General features: G+C 30.9%; 1 protein-coding gene across 4 annotated transcripts in view; it reads left to right on the top strand.

Annotated features, from left to right (window-relative positions):
- Positions 1-17,015, top strand: part of LOC139511695 (SWI/SNF-related matrix-associated actin-dependent regulator of chromatin subfamily D member 1-like) — a 63,413-nt gene that overhangs the window by 35,687 nt on the left and 10,711 nt on the right. For 2 of the 4 annotated variants that reach the window (XM_071298720.1, XM_071298718.1), the window contains 9 exons: positions 7,235-7,280; positions 9,641-9,763; positions 12,711-12,773; positions 13,100-13,159; positions 14,230-14,349; positions 14,697-14,798; positions 15,351-15,512; positions 15,820-15,917; positions 16,393-16,447. In XM_071298720.1, coding sequence (XP_071154821.1) covers positions 7,235-7,280; positions 9,641-9,763; positions 12,711-12,773; positions 13,100-13,159; positions 14,230-14,349; positions 14,697-14,798; positions 15,351-15,512; positions 15,820-15,917; positions 16,393-16,447 — 829 coding nt within the window. Of the gene's footprint in view, positions 1-7,234; positions 7,281-9,640; positions 9,764-12,710; positions 12,774-13,099; positions 13,160-14,229; positions 14,350-14,696; positions 14,799-15,350; positions 15,513-15,819; positions 15,918-16,374; positions 16,448-17,015 lie in introns of all 4 variants that reach the window. The other 2 variants (XM_071298719.1, XM_071298717.1) reach the window with 1 other exon arrangement.

Raw genomic sequence — 17,015 nt, 5'->3', positions numbered from 1 at the left:
GATTAATATTCAACAGCATAGTGAATTGCTCAAAGGCAAAACAAATATTTTAAGTTCATTAGACCACATTCATTCTGTGTCAGAAACCTATACTGTGTCAACTATTTAATCACAATCCAAATTTAGAGCTGAATCCAGCTTGAATGTTGTGTCCATACTTGCCCCAACCGTTCAGGGTTCAACCTCTGCGGTCGTATAAAGCTGCTCCCTGCGGAGCATCTGGTTATAAAATGTTTTTAAAACACATGCATATGGCACAGTTAAAATGAATAATCATTTCCTTCAAATCAGTGATTTGCTTTACAATATTCTGTGAAAATATTCTATTTAAAATTAAAAATCAAAATAGTTTTCAGAGAAAAAAATTCCAGTCAGTAAGAGACAAATTCACTTCACATGTCAAATAATATCACATTGTAGTCATTGCAGTCTGGCTTCGTCGTCCGAAGACATTTGGTTTCCAGACAATAACTTTAGTATAAGTGAATAGAAATATATGAAATTAAACCACAAGGTTTAGAAACACATAAGGAAGGTTGGGATTGATTTTGGGGATTTTGGTCCTAACAGTTTATGGATTATGGGCCAAAATGGGAAAAAATTAAGCATTTTTCTAGTTTCCAGACAATAACTTGTGGAATGGTGTATGGATCTCTGAAATTATATACCACAAGGTTCAATAACAGAAAGGGATGGTTATGATTGGCTTTGAGGGATTATGGCTCAAACTGTTTAGGAATTAGGGGCAAAAAAGGGGAGAAAACAAGGGTGTCCTTGTTAATGGTTAATGGACAATTACTTTTAATTAAATGTTAAGTTTAAATAACCTGGGGCAGAAAGAGGGTGGGGGGGAGGGAGAAATTGTGGGTGGAACAATTTTTCTTAAGATTTCAGAAATTAAAAAGAAAATTTCTTCAATTATTTTTTTTCCCCAAAAAAAACCATAGTGTATTGTATTTTGTATTTTGTATTTTTTTTTTTGGGGGGGGGGGGGTCAATTTGCTACAGCATGGTGAATTGTACAATAGCAAAATTAGATATAAATTCACATCATATAACCAATCTGAGTTCTTTGACTAAAGTTATTCTCTGTCAGAAACCTATTATGTGTCAAAGATTTAATTGCGATCCATATTCAGACCTGTATCAAGCGGGAATATTGTGTCCATTATTGCCCCAACTGTTCAGGGTTGGATGTTTATGGTTGTATCCAGCTGTGCTCTGCGAAGCATTTTATTGGAACATAAAATCATGTTACTGGCATTCCTGTATGGACTTGAGCCCTCAACCCCATCTATGTATGTCAAAAACTGTCAAAGATACAAGACCTAATACAAACTAGTTGTCTGTAAACTTGTCCTATTGGTCAAATTGACCTATTTTAGAATGTTAAAGGGTAACAGACAGTTTTTAACAAACATGCAAACATAAATTTGTAATAAATAGATAAAATATGATAAAAATAGACCTAGTTTGTCTGATTCTACCCACATGTGACAAGAAATGGAAACAGTAGTCAAGTATAAAGTTTTGTTTGGACAGTCTTACTTCTATGGGGTGTTTAAAGACCTTGACTTCACATGAGAGTCTTGCATGTTCCATATTGGACTGTCTTGCCAAAGAAAAAACTGATGGGGAAGAAAGCTTATAAATTACCAGACCTATCATTTAGCAGACCAACTGCCTGTTAAGTCTTTATGCACCCATAATTATATAAGTAGTGCTTGAATCAATGCAGTTCGAAGACCAAATAAATTATTCTGATATTGCTGGTTTTGATTCTAAGCGATGATATAGAATAAAATAGATACTGTGGATTTATTATTATTCGTTGGATACCAATTTTCATGGATTTCTTGGGTACAGGTGAACCACAAAATTAAATGTACAACGAATAACAAATTTTCTATAGGCTGGTCTGCAGACTTTGGCAAAACCATGCAAAACCATGCAAGTTTTCCTCAATCCAAGAAAATTGAATCCCACGAAAATAACTGAATCAACATAAGATAGATTATATGGTAACTAAAATAGGCCTAAAAAGAATTATATAAATGTTTACATCTTTTGTTCATGTATTATTATATAAGGTTAGTTGTCTCATGGGCAATCATACCTCTTCTTACTTTTGTATTATAAGATTAACTTTGGAACAGATTATCTTTAACAGATTAATCATACAAGTAACAGGTTAAAATAATCTTCAGTTATAAATGTATAAACTTCCAAAATCAAAGCCAAACCTCCTCAATTTCCCAATTGTATTTCTTTCCAAAACCAGTTCTATTATTTATCAAATACTTATATACTTTTTTATATCTGCAAATGAGACTAGGTAATTTTCTGAAATGCACTGAGAACATTTCAGAAGGTGAAATGTTCAACAATAAGAAATTAATCCTATTACATAACTTAATGCTTAATTATTCCATTACAAAAAAAAATGCATGTCATAGTACAAATTAAGGGGAAAATTTAGCACTTTTTCAAATATGTTCGTCTGCCAATTAGGTTATGATGTTGTCATAATAAAAGAGCTGCATTAAAGTACAGGCAGTCTTGAATACTTTTGATTATTAAAAAGATTATAAGGTTGATTGATACACACTTTGTGCTGGTTTAAAGCCAGTCAATTCTCTGAATAAGTAACTGACCAAATTATCAAATTGGGAAAAACATAGGTCATATCTTGAAATAGTGATTATTCTATAGTGACAATTTATTTTAACACATAGAAATTCAAGACAAAATTTCATGATTTTAGTTTGGTCAGACTTTTTGTGCGCCCAGAAAATAAAAGTTATGCTAAAATTAAAAAAAAGTCATGTTTATAATTATTCATCTATCCAGAAATTTCAAATTTCCTCTAGGCCTTTGTTGTTGTCGAGTGGTCTAAGTTTGTTCTACTACTCAGTCACTAGCTAGTATGTCAACATTGAGGAAGTGAATTTGAGTCCCACATGTGGCAGGTGAGACTAACTCCAATCTTAATTTCCTGGGTTTTATGATGGTCAATTAATGGTTTTCTCTTGGCACTAGCTATATATAGGGGGTCCTCCACCAATAATAAAATTGCTGCTCAGAAATAGCCAATATTGCTGAAAGTGATCAAAAATCAATCAATCAATCAAAAGTCCACCTCTTATGAAAGAAGTAGATGCCAAGAACAAGTCCTACTAAATGCACCATAGAGCCAATTGTTGTCAAAAGTATACAGTAGTGGGAGCTTCTTAATCTTTCAGAAATGGTCTAGTTTCCAACATTATAGAACTTTATATGAACTACATATTTACCTAGTGTTGTATCGATTTGTTAAATATGTTATGTAATACGGTGACTAATACCTCATGTTAGACCTTTCTGTCTGATAGTTTTTGCATACATTTTTATCCTATAAACAGTCAAATTGTTTGATCACATCTTTGATGTACAATCTTGTTACTGACAATGATAGATTTAATATAGACTTTTCTTTATGTAACATGAATAAGAATTTGCATAAGATTGATAAACAAAGTAAGTTCATTTGTGAATGCCTTTATTGCACTGACTTAAACAAAGTTAGTTCATTTGTGAATGCCTTTATTGCACTGACTTAAACAAAGTAATTTCATTTGTGAATGCCTTTATTGCACTGACTTAATATTAGGGCCAAGCTAAGTCAGGCTATAGTATATGCACCTTCTCCCATCCTGCTTTTGGTCAGAAATTTTTTCTGCTTTGTTTCTTTGAAAAAAAAAACTTGGAATTCAATGATGAAATTTGTTATCACTTCTGAAAGGCACATGTATTTTTATTTAAAGCTTTAAAAAAAAGATCATTCTGTTACACACCCTGCAAAGCAGTGAATTAGTATTTTTTGCATTACATTTGAATTTGGGATTGAAATGATGATTTTCCATACCAAAAAAATGACTTTTCATTCATAAGTTTGAGAAACTTTTTTATACAATCTTCTGACTTGGATATGGAGAGAACTTTGCCTCATTGGCACTGATACCACATCTTCTTACAAATGTATATCAATTTACACTTGAACAGAATGGACCTTCACAGAAAAGCTCCATAACTTGTGTAGTTATGTAATTTGAACTCTAGTAAGGAATTCCGCTTTGTTATGACTAAGTTATGGGCTTTTTTCGGTAAGAAAAAGATGTTCCTTCTAAGCTATTGTAATCTTGGCCCAATTTGTGTTTCTTTTTAGGTGAGGTGGTCTGGGTATGTTTACTATTGACAAGTGTTACTTTTTTGTTGAGGATGAGTCACCATTTAAAGATTTGAAGTGAAATTTTTGTGCAGCTGTTTGCATAAAGTGATTTTGATTGCCGCCTGTAGACTGTTTGTTCATCCAGTTGTTTATCTATTAATGTCTGTCTACCTGTTATCAAAATGAAATAGATTAAAGATCCACTGTACTTTCTTGATTTTAATTACAATGGAATGTAAAAGGTCTTATTTTAAAAAAGTACATGTAATAGGACTATCTCTGTGTTTAAAAGTGACAAAACCAATAGTTGATTCCCATGGTATACATTTGGAAACATTCATAATAGAAAGTTGTATTTGTTTTACTTTCATATGTATCAACATTCATTGTATATTAATCATTTAAGGGCATATGGATACAGTTTTTTATCCCAAGGTTTTTTGCATACAAGCAATTTTTCACCTATATATCTAATCAATTCAAATATGTAATAGAAAATAGATCATTATTTGTGTTATAGCTGAAAAATAAGTGTGGTGACTCCTGTTTTTCATTTGAGATTCTGAAAGAATTTGATAAGAGTTATTTAAATCTCATATTTTATTCCTAAATTCTAACATGTATAGTTTACCTTTTATTCACTTAATGATGCTTTTTATGCCCCATTAACATTTAGGGGCATTATGTTTTTCGGTCTGTGTGTCTGTTGGTTCATCTGCCCTTATGTCTGTCTTTTTGTCCGTCTGTTTGTCTGTCTGTCCAGCTTGATGTAAAAGTTTTTGCTCAAGGTAGTCTGATGAAGTCCAATCAACTTAAAACTTAGTTCACATGTTCCCTATGATATGATCTTTCTTTTTTTGCCCTATTTATGTACATTTGTACGTCCGTCCGTTTGTCCTCGTTTTGGTCGTGGTATTTTTGATGAAGTTGAAGTCCAATCAACTTGAAACTTACATGTAGTACACATGTTCCTGATCATGGTATGATCTTTCTAATTTTAATGCCAAATTTAAGATTTCCCCCCATTTTCATGGTCCATTGAACATAGAAAATGATAGTGTGGATGGGGCATCCTTTTACTATGGACATATTCTTGTTCTCTGTATAATCCCTTGCTATGAAATGTCTCATTCTTTCACAACCCAGTAGCTTGAAAACAAACAATTATTTATATTATATTTTGAACATATCAGAATATAATATTCCATTTTGGCAGAGTATATTCAAATCTCGTTTATACTCTCCCATAAAATTGAGAATGGAAATGGGGAATGCGTCAAAGAGACAACAAACTGACTATAGAGCAGAAACCTTAAGCTTTCAAAATATTTCAAAACTTTCATAAGATTTGAAATGGCATGGGTATATTTGATAACAAAAGCATCATCTAATTGTAATGTAAACTTCAGGGAGGTGTGTTAAGCATGTCCCCATTGCACAGCTTGTTCTTTACAATCTATCTTATCTTATACTATTTTTGTTGTTCCATAATTTGTCCTTAGAAATACCCAATTGTACTTGAAGTAGAGCAATATTTAAAGAAGTAGAGCAATATTTAAAGTATCTACAGTTATAGGTTGAAAATACAAAACTATAGTGATGATCTATGATAAAGATCCAAGGTTAACTTAACAAATAGAATGCTATTAAATATCTTTAAAAAATATCGGTCAGCCATAGTGTTTATTATTTTGTAATAAAACAAAGTTCTGCCATGATTATTGCTCATTTAGGTGGAAGACTAAATTGTTTGGAGGCTAGATGAACTAGTATTTTGTATGGTCAAAATTAAGTTCAGTGGACTTTTATGATGTTATTATATTATTTGATCTCTTGATTTTTAAATTGAAATGTGGTCATTTTTCAAGTGAAACTGATTTTCTAAAAAAAACTTATGTAAATGAAAGTGTTCTTATAAATTAAGAGTACTGTAAATTCACAAATTGTTGCAAGGTTTTTGTTAAGGTGAATCATGCGACTAAGTGAGTATCTCAGTAGTAGGACCTCGCATTCTGCTATCTTATGCATAGAACTGTATGCTGATTTTCCTGAAATCGGAATAATCTTTGAACAAAAATGAAAGTGCTTTTCCTTTGCTTTTTGTGCACATACTGATTTTGTGTCATATATGGATATCTCATATCCTCTCTTTTCTCTTATACTTGTGACCTCTTGTTACATTTTTAACAAAAAATAAAGCAGTTAAGAGTAATAAGGGAAGTTTGAACTTCTCCATAATCAATCAGAGATGATCTATTGTTTAAGCTCCACATTTGGGCATTGTGTTTTTCTGTCTGTCTGTCTGTTTTTTTGGTTTTTTTTGTCTATTCTGCTTCAGATTTTAGTTTTTGGTCAATGTACATTTTTAGGAAGGCGAAGTCCAATCAACTTGAAACTAAGTACAAATGTTCCCTTTGATAAGATCTTTTTGATTATAATGCCAAGTTAGAGTTTTGACCCATAGAAAACACTAGCGCTGTGGGTCATCCATGTACTATGTACACATTCTTGTTGTTTTGGGTTTTGCCTAAGTCTGCATGCAAGCCTGTAAAATTTGTACTCGATTGAATATTGACCGATTCCAACAAAAATTCATATCCCACAAATGATACTGAATCCAAAGTTTGACCAAAATGGACCCAAAGAGAATAGCCAAATGCATCAAAGGTTAATTTTCCCTGAGCCTAAGTTTTAAATTAATTTCTAAAGTTATCAATGGTGCTATAAAAAAAAAATTGTCGTAAATCATATAGGTACTGATTCACTGACTAATAGTCCCTTCTACAAGTGATATCTACCCAGTGCTTGAAATTGAAATCACACTTAATAATACTGATGCATACAAAGTTATACATGAATGTTGCTGAGATTTTTGTGACAGCTGATTGAGGATATAAATTATTATATAAATAGGACTCTTGTTTGTATGGTGAACAATTAAGTCATCTGGAAACTTAGATTTTGCAAAGTTGTAGTTCTTATGACATTGTTTATTACTTCTAAAAACTTTTTATTTATATTTTTCAGGAAACAAAAAAAGAAGAAAGTGGCTGATAAAATTTTACCACAAAGGGTACGTACAATAAGTCACATATTCTCCCAAGTCTGTACATGTAGTTTTGTCAGGTAAATTTTGTTTGTTGATAACTTTAAATGGAAATGAGGCATGTGAATGTTTAATAGAGTACTTTGTAGGTTTATAAACCATTTATAAGACAGATGGTTGTTGTTTACATTTAATGATAAATATAACTAAATTGTTTCTATATATAGATTACATGGGTACTATATATTGACAGTAGTAAAGAAATTTTAAATTACAGTCCTGATATGAATTATTAAAGGTCCTGTTCTGATTTTGGGATTGCTCTGGATTTAAACTAGTATAAGAAGGTCATATTTTGCACGGAAGAGATGTTTCATATATATAATTCCCCACTCCCTTAAAAAACTACTTTGTAAATGAGTCTTCAGAATGATCCAAAATTGATTGTTTTAATTGAGTTACCCTTTTAAATAAAAAGAATTGACCAAATGAATGTTTTATTGCCCAACCAATAAGTACATTTGGCATATATAGCAGTGTCTCATCCGCCATTACTGATACTGGGCATTACCGTTTAGCATCATGGTAATGTGATGCAATCTTATAGATGATAGTATCAATGGTATAAGGTCTATATAAATTTCCTTTTGACTTACTCATGTTGAAATGTTCTTTTTCATATACTTTGGAAATAAAATGAAAAATAATAGTCCAAAACCATTTATTGAGGTACTTTTTCAACAGCTAATATCAAATTCGTTGTTGCTAAAATTGACTTTGGAATATACCGGTACATTAATCTGATAATTTCTTAGCATTGTCTATACTGTCCAACCTACCAATTAGGTCCCTTAAATTATAAAATGTTTAATTAAATATACCATTTAAAATTTCAAATTGAAATAGTGGTCACTATTTTAAATAATGTAACTTTTCTGTCATTCCAAAGTGAACTCAATCAGGACTTAGATTTAAAAATATTCCAAATAGTTAATGGCATTGTTGCAATGATGTTGTTAACAACTAGGTTTAAGCGTACTAAGCTTTACGCATTAGTTACAACCAACATTAATTTATTTAACCGCATAACCTACTTTGATTCTTGTTCAAGGTAATAGGTGACAAAAAGTAGGATCTGGGCGGTGTTTAAAACATACGTTAATTAATGCCTTGTTCATAGATTAATAATTTTTTAAATAATTTGAAAGTTCATCTAGCACATTAAATAGAATTGTATGCATGCATGCGTTGATAAAACTTTCTTTCTGCATTATTGCCCTAATAATGTATTTGTAAAAAGCAGACGATTTTCAAAAAAGGCTTATAAACTCAAAATCATGTAGAAATACTATATGACTTGTAAGTTCAAATCAGATCTATAAATAGGCATTAATAGTTTCGGATTCATCATGTGATGATAGAACTTATGTACTGCACTTTTACCACACCCCATTTGTGTCACATGTTCTTTGAAAAAAGGGCTGGACTAACTCATAACAAGTCCCAATAAAAAGTCCAAAGAGTAAATAAGATATATATATAGGCGCCAAATGACTAATTTGTTTTTCAAAATGATTTGCAAATAGACATTATGTAACATGTTAAGCTATTTGTCAGTTTTTCAGCTACTTAAATTTGGTACCTATCAATTACTTGAAAGATTTTGATTGGTTTTCTTTTTAATTTATTTCAGATTTCAGAAGGATGCAAATGTATAATTTCTCTTAATTATTCCAAAATTGGTTTTGGTAAAAAGTCTTCATCAGTTCGTTCACTTCAGAAAAACACTTTAGGAGTATTTGCTTCATCTAAGAATTTTTTATTTTAAATTTAAAAGATGAATAAATTGCTATTTCAAAAAGATAATATCTTTATTATATAACATTATTTTTTTTAAATTGTCTTGGAAAACATACATTTTATTCTATCCTGTTATGGGTTCTGATTGAATTATTTTATATCTTGTTATGGTTTTATAATTTTATCCTTTTATGATTTTTTATTGGTTTATAATTTAGTCCTTTTTAAAATATTGTTAATTTAATAAAATCCTAATGAGTTGTTCATCCTAGTTACTTTGAACCTTTTCTAATAGTTTAGGGTCTTCATGGGGTTTACAGAATAAAGAAATGAATAATGGACAAAAATGCAGAATAAAGGGACTAAAAAATAAGAAATAGAGAAAAAATAAAATAAAGGATAGAGAATAATGGGGTGCTTAAAAATAAAGAAAAAAGAATGGTGGTCAAAATAGAAAAATGGTAAAAGGAAATAAAGAATAAGGAAATGAAGGTCCCCCCCCCCCCCCCCCCCCCCCATAATCAGACAGTCATATATTTTCCCATGGTAGTTATTAATAACATTGATGGTTGTTTCTTATTTTGTAGGTTAGAGATTTAGTACCTGAATCACAGGCATATATGGACTTACTGGCATTTGAAAGAAAGTTAGATGCTACAATAATGAGAAAGAAACTTGATATTCAGGAAGCTTTAAAAAGACCAATGAAAGTAAATAGCAAACTTAATTGAATATATGTTCAGGAAATACAACAGCAACTATATCCCAAACTTTCCAGAATTATAAAATAGATAAAAAAAGGGGTGGGGAATCAATGGCAGAATGGTTTAAGTAGTTCACAGCAATCACTAGCCTGTCATCATTGAGGTTTTGAATTTGAACCCCTCATGTTACTGGTGTGTTCAACTCTGATCTCAATTGACTAGGATTGCCATTTTTCTGGCCAATGGTCTACGGTTCTATCTGGCCACTCAGCTTTCTCAAAATACAATGATATAGCCAAAATGACTGACATGGGTGTTAAACACCAGCAATCAATCAAGAAAAGTAACAAACAAGTATCAGGAGGCAAATGTACAAATCTGTATATTGTAACGATTTTGCCCCTTAAACCGAGTTGTAAGTTAAATTGAATAAGGAGGCTCGATTGAATATAATTTGCATGGATCCTTTGAGTTGGTATATGGTTGAAATAATAACTAAGTCAGGTAACATTTCAATAGGTATTTTATATAGTATCTATATAATCCAATATTTACAATTGTCATAAAAACATACATTCATATTTATAAACAATTTGCCGTAATCATCTTTATTTATAGCCTAATATAGGTCAGGAAGGTTGACCTCAATTTTCCATAGGGTTGACTGTTTCCGTAGGTTGATTTTATAGAAGGTTGAACTTTTCAACCTTCTATTTCCAAAAAGTATGAAATACTTAAAAGGGTTGGTTTATAATAAAATATCCATATATCTTATTTCCTAAAACAAAAGTAGGTTTCCAGAAAACCTTTTTCATATTATTGCATCGATAGATGGTTGATTAAGTGGAACGATGGTTGACGGGACTTTCCCGTAGGTCGAAGGTTGACTTTTGCAAAACAAACAATAGCCATGTGCTAGAAGGTTTAAGTTTTCTTAAAACAATTAAAACTTGCGTACCATACTAATGGTTGACTTTGGTTCAGACATTCTGATTTAGGTTTACTAAATATATATATTGCTACGAGAAATGTGACTGCTCTTGCAGATGATGAGAATAATTCTAAAGTTCGTTTCGTCAACCTTCTATTTATAATTTTCCGATCAAGGGATTGACCAATCAAACCGCTTGTTATGTTCACAGGCAATCTGGTGTATTAGGCCGCCAATACACAAATAAATATGGCTTCTCTAGTAAATAAACTATGGCACTGCTGGGATTTAGATGATTACGGCTAAAACACAAGTTATTACATTAAGAAAATAAGTAAGCAAATAAGGTAAACACATTACCTCATTAATTATAATACAAATACCTGCCAACCAACCGTGAATATTCTGTACGAGGTGACATTCCATCGTAAAAATAGCGATGCAAACACGTAAACAAAAACAGCTGACTCGTAAAATTACTACTATAGAATATGGAGAATATGAGTACTATTAATTTAATAATACGATCACTAAATCGTAACAATGTATTTAAATGAGTAGTTATTGTTGCAAATTCCATTAGAAATTTGAATTGAGATTAGTTTTGGAAAAAGGGAAAGGGAGGGGGGGGGGTAAATTTTTCTCATTTCAGATTTCTTAAATAAAAAGAAAATTTCTTCAAATATTTTTTTTTATATTCCATTGCCCCAACCGTTCAGGGTTCAACCTCTGTGGTCGTATAAAGCTGTGCCCTGCGGAGCATCTGGTTTAATTTGGCTGGAAAATAGTAAATTGCTACAAGACTATTTGGTAATGTTTACTTATGTCACCTCAAAAGATATAAAATTGAGAACGGAAATGGGGAATGTGTCAAAGCGACAACAACCCGACCATAGAGCAGACAACAGGGGAAAGCCACCAATGGGTCTTCAATGTAGCGGGAAACTCCCACACCCGGGGCGTCCTTCAGCTTGCCCCTAAACAAATATGTATACTAGTTCAGTGATAATGGACATCATACTAAACTCCGAATTATACACAAGAAATTAAAATTAAAAATCCTACAAGACTAACAAAGGCTATAGGCTCCTGACTTGGGACAGGCGCAAAAATGCGGCGGGGTTAAACATGTTTTTGAGATCTCAACCATATGGTTAAACAGTTGATTCACTTTTATCTCAATCAATCATATCAGCAACCTTTACTGGAAAAAAATGATGTAAAATACAATAAAAAAACAAATTCAAGAACAACATGCTGGACAAATACACCTTATTGCTAATCCCGGCTGACCCGACCACTTGCACTTTTGACGTCAACAACAATCATTTTTCCATTGTGGTGTCAGATATTTTGTTTTATGACGTCAAAATTTTACGGGAACCTGTGTGATTTCCAGCAATGGCGGACAAATAGCGATAAGGTGTATTGCATCCAGTCTAAGGGTAAATTACACACTAATTACACAGTAATTACACACTAATGATCTGCATTGATTCTATCTAAAACTTAGCCACCACTGTTACAAAAAAAAAAAAATCATTTGATGAAGATATTTTTATCAAACTTTTGAGAACTTATGATTAAGAATCTTGTTTAATAATAATTATTATCTTCCAAGACACTATTAAACATGGCTATCACTCTTACTGAAAAGACAAAAGTTACAAAACAGAATGTTTTCTCATAGGCCAAATACTACTAGTTGATCACACAATATAAGTAACCTTTCTGTAGATAACTATAGACTTACACCACCATCATGGCATGACATGGATTGACACTAGGCATTATTTGCAGTAAAAAGATAGGTTCATCAACTGATCTTTGGTAGGATGTGACAGTACAGCACTTTCCTGAAAATGTTGCTGTTTTCAAATTGAGAATAGTCACAGATTGCCTTTGTTTTGAAAATGATAACAGTCTCTGTTTCGTATTTAAAAAAGAAAGTTTTTACAAACACAATTAGTATGTTTGTAACTTTGTATATTTGTATCTTAAGTTGTCCTTCTTGTGTTTTAGCAAAAGAGAAAACTAAGAATATTCATTTCCAACACATTCTTTCCTGCCAAAGCTGAAGGGGAGGTAAGTCAAAGTGTAATTTAATAAAACATTTTACATAAGATATTTTGTGTCAGTAAATAAATACTGACTAGACTTTTAGAAGTTTGTTCAGTTTAATGTCAAATTTTATGGGATGCTGTTTCTATGCTTAGATGACAATGTTTATTTCTTGCAACTATCTCACAAGTATTTGTCGACAGTACACTGATTAACGAAGTAATTTCAGACTACAACAGATCATTTAAACAGTTATTATGTGAAGTAAACAAAGTCTTTTTGGCTAAAACAGACCATATAAACAGATTGTGTGTATCTACAAAAATGTTAAATCAGCATATCTTTTAAAGGATGGAGAAGAGACTGTTGCATCATGGGAGCTTCGAGTAGAAGGAAGATTATTAGAAGATGTAAGTGGTCCAGACAGAATATTTCATTAAACAATTAGAGCGATAACTGTATTTGGTTTGGTACTTTTATTGACTGTTTTTGCTGTTAGTGTTCTTGGTTTCTAGATGGACACCCTAGCCAATTATGTTATTTGATGCATTCTCTCGATTAAATGTACATTTGTAAATAAAGTACGTGAACTCTCGCAAAAACCTTCTTAAAATCTTTAAATCTTCAAACTTGATGCATTGTTTTTCTTCAAAATTTATATTTTATATTCATAAGGTTACCAAGTTCCTTTTAAATATAGATGATTTATATATCAATCTGTTATCATATTGCATAAAACGTCAAAAAAAAACTTTTAATATTATACAACTTGACAAAGTTACATTTATTTTTACTTTAAAAACAAAATTTCAACACTTTGACTGATGTTAACACAAAAACTACAAGGTCTTTTTTTGTTGAAAAGGATAAAGCATGCCAGCTGGTAAAAAATAATTCCTATTTTTAACCAGCTGGCATGCTTTATAGAACTACCAAATAGAAAAGATAAGATTTTTTAAATTTATTTAAAAAACGAGAACATGGAACTGTCATTTTTTTTTGTCTCGCCTTTTCGTTGTAGTAGTATGAGAGACATATGTATTACTAACTGGCGATAGAGGCAGTGTAAGCTATTTGTTTAAAGCTTTATATTTCTGAAGTAGGAAGAAGACCTGGATGCCTAATAACTTGCATGCAGAGACCTTATGTTACAAAGTTTCATTCTGTCATATTTCCATTATCCTAAACCTCATTTCCAAGGTTCAACGACTACTTTAAAAGTATAAATTTAAGTTTAAAAAATTCTATAAATAGTAGGTTAATAATTTTTGGTGCAGTTAATGAATGTAAGGGGAATTGTCAGTATAGCAGGTTTCAATTGACCTTGACCTTATTTCATAGTTCATTGGTCAATCTTAAGTTTTTTTGTGATTTGGACAAGTTTTCCTTAAAGAAAATTTTTACCAACAAAAATAAATGAATCTACAGTATGTTTAAAAACACTATAAAAAATACTTATGTATAAATACATATATTTCAGGCTGCCAGTGCAAAGATAAGTGACACATCAAAACTTAAAAGGAAATTCTCATCATTCTTTAAAAGCTTGGTGATAGAACTAGACAAAGAATTGTATGGACCAGACAATCATCTCGTGGAGGTAATATTTTATTTTTTGACAAAAACATCAAACTTTATCATGTTTTTAATTTTTGATCAGATAAATTGGTGATATATATATTATGTTTAATGGTTATCCACCATTCCAGAGTAAGGATATTGATCAATTACTCCAGTATTCCATGTGATTTAATTCTAAGTTAAAATAGAGTTCTGATGGTCTGTGTACTCTTAACAATATGCTTTTGTTTTTTCCAGAGTAATTAGCAATTAAACCTCTTAAAAGAACATTTTCATGTGATGAGTAATGATTGCTGGGTTTAGGTGTATCATGCACTCATTGCACAGCTGTTTATTTGATTGTTATATGTATTGTTGAATTTTTAGTGGCACCGTACACCAAGTACCCAAGAAACTGATGGATTCCAGGTCAAACGTCCAGGGGACCAGAATGTTAAATGCACAGTCTTGTTAATGCTTGATTACCAGGTGGGCTATTAATTAAGAATATTTTGTATTTATGCTAGTAAATCAAATCAGTCTGAAATACAGTTGCCAGAGACAGCCGAAATTGTCATGCTGTTTCTTACCTTTTTGATATATTTAAGTACAAAAAAAAACCAGGAGAACTATTTTAATGTAATTTTGTTACTCATAAAAGTAAGAAAACAAAATAAATGTCTGCGGCTCTTTCCACAAAAAAGAGTAAATTCTACGATCAGTTTTAACCAGAACTTTTGAAAAACAGTCGCTGACCTTTTTCGTTAAAGAGTTAATTACTCATGCATCATTACTCGTATTTCCCTGGTATATTAAAGAGATACCTTTAAGTCATATATGTATGTCTTTAGCATGAAACTACAATGAATAGTATATTATAAATTGTAAACATAAGAGAAATATTTTTCAAAATAAAAAATTATAATCAAAAAGTTCAATCACTCAATAAAAATCAACAACTTTTGATCGATTTTATATTTCATACTGTTTATATTACAATTTTTTTTATTAAAGATGTATAATAATTAGTATATATTTTAGCCACCACAGTTTAAGTTGGACCAGCGACTTGCACGTTTATTAGGAGTACACACACAGACAAGACCAGTTATTATCAGTGCTTTATGGCAGTATATTAAAACACACAAGCTACAGGATCCAAATGAGAGAGAATACATTAATTGTGACAAATATCTTGAGCAGGTTATTATTTATGTTATTAGAGAAACAAGTACAGATTGAAAATCTGAAATTAGAATTGAAAATTAAATACATGTTAATAATTAATGAACCTTTTTCAGCAGATTGGTTAAAAGTTTTACAATTTAAACTTGTCTAAATTTAAAATCAATGTATGTTGTTTCCAACATTGTTTGTGTCCATTAAAATTCATTCTTGTGAATTATCATTATAAAAATTAATTTAAGTGTGATTGTTTGATTTATTCTTTAGTACAATTATAAAAATCATTTGATATACTTTTGTACATTTGTATATCTTGTTGTTTCAGATCTTTGAGTGTAAAAGAATGAAATTTGCTGAGATTCCAGGAAAGCTACATAATTTGTTGATGCCACCAGACCCTATTGTTATCAATCATGTTATAACGTAAGTTATAGGTTTTATTAATATAGGGAGATGTGATATGATTGCCAATGAGACACCTCTCCACCAACGTTAAGATGACAAAAGTATAAGCAATTGTAGGTCACTGAATGGCCTTCAAAATGAGTAAAACCCATACTGTATTTTCAGCTATAAAAGGCTACAACATGAAAATGTGAAACTATTCAAATTAAAACAAAATAATGGGCTAATTTATAACAATACAATTTACAGATTAGAAACTTTACAAATGGTTTACCACCAAAAATCTGCTCTTTTGTTTCAATCATATCTATCTGAAATAATTGCATGTGATTTTGTAAATGACAAAAAATACAAATATATTTACAGTTCAATAGTATTTCAAAGACTCAAAAACAAACATTGATAATATTTGTAAATTTTATTATATGATTTGGTGATGGAATTAGTTTGCTGGAAACATTTATTTATATTACAGTAACTTTACATTTCACAGAGTTGAAGGACCGGATGCAAGAAAAACTGCTTGCTATGATATTGATGTTGAAATAGTAAGTTATTTTAAAGCAGTAGATATGATTTTAAATCTTTATATTTTTTGTTTTATTAACTGTATTAATTTGCTTCTTGTAATAAAGTTTTTCTTTTGAAGTTTTTGTGTAATCTGACGATAATCATATTAGTTAATGTTGAATATTAGCTGAAAGCGAACAATCTTTTTACTCAACAAGTATAATTTGTGCCATTTTAGAATCCATTAAAAGAATTTAGGGATATATTTTCAAAAGTTTTACAAAAATGTTTTGATTTTTAAAACATCTCAAACAATGTTACCTCAACCAATGACTTTATATTCATTTTGGGGTAGGAACAATGAAATTACCCATAGTTTCTTACAATTAAGAAATTTTTAATACACCTTATACTACACATCGTTTATAAAATCTGTAAATGATGTCATTGATGCATCATGCATATGTATTTAGTCTCACTTTGAATTTCTTAATGTTCTGGAAAATTCTGAGAAATATCTTTTAAGTACAAAAAATTAATCACATGCACACATCACTTTTACAGTTGACTGAATCATTTAAGACATTGAATGTTTTATTTCTCTAC

This window comes from Mytilus edulis, chromosome 2 (genome assembly GCF_963676685.1).
Source record: "Mytilus edulis chromosome 2, xbMytEdul2.2, whole genome shotgun sequence".
Taxonomy (NCBI): Eukaryota; Metazoa; Mollusca; class Bivalvia; order Mytilida; family Mytilidae; genus Mytilus; species Mytilus edulis.
Note: the sequence above shows the minus strand (reverse complement) of the source record. Positions and strands in the feature narration are given on the sequence as shown.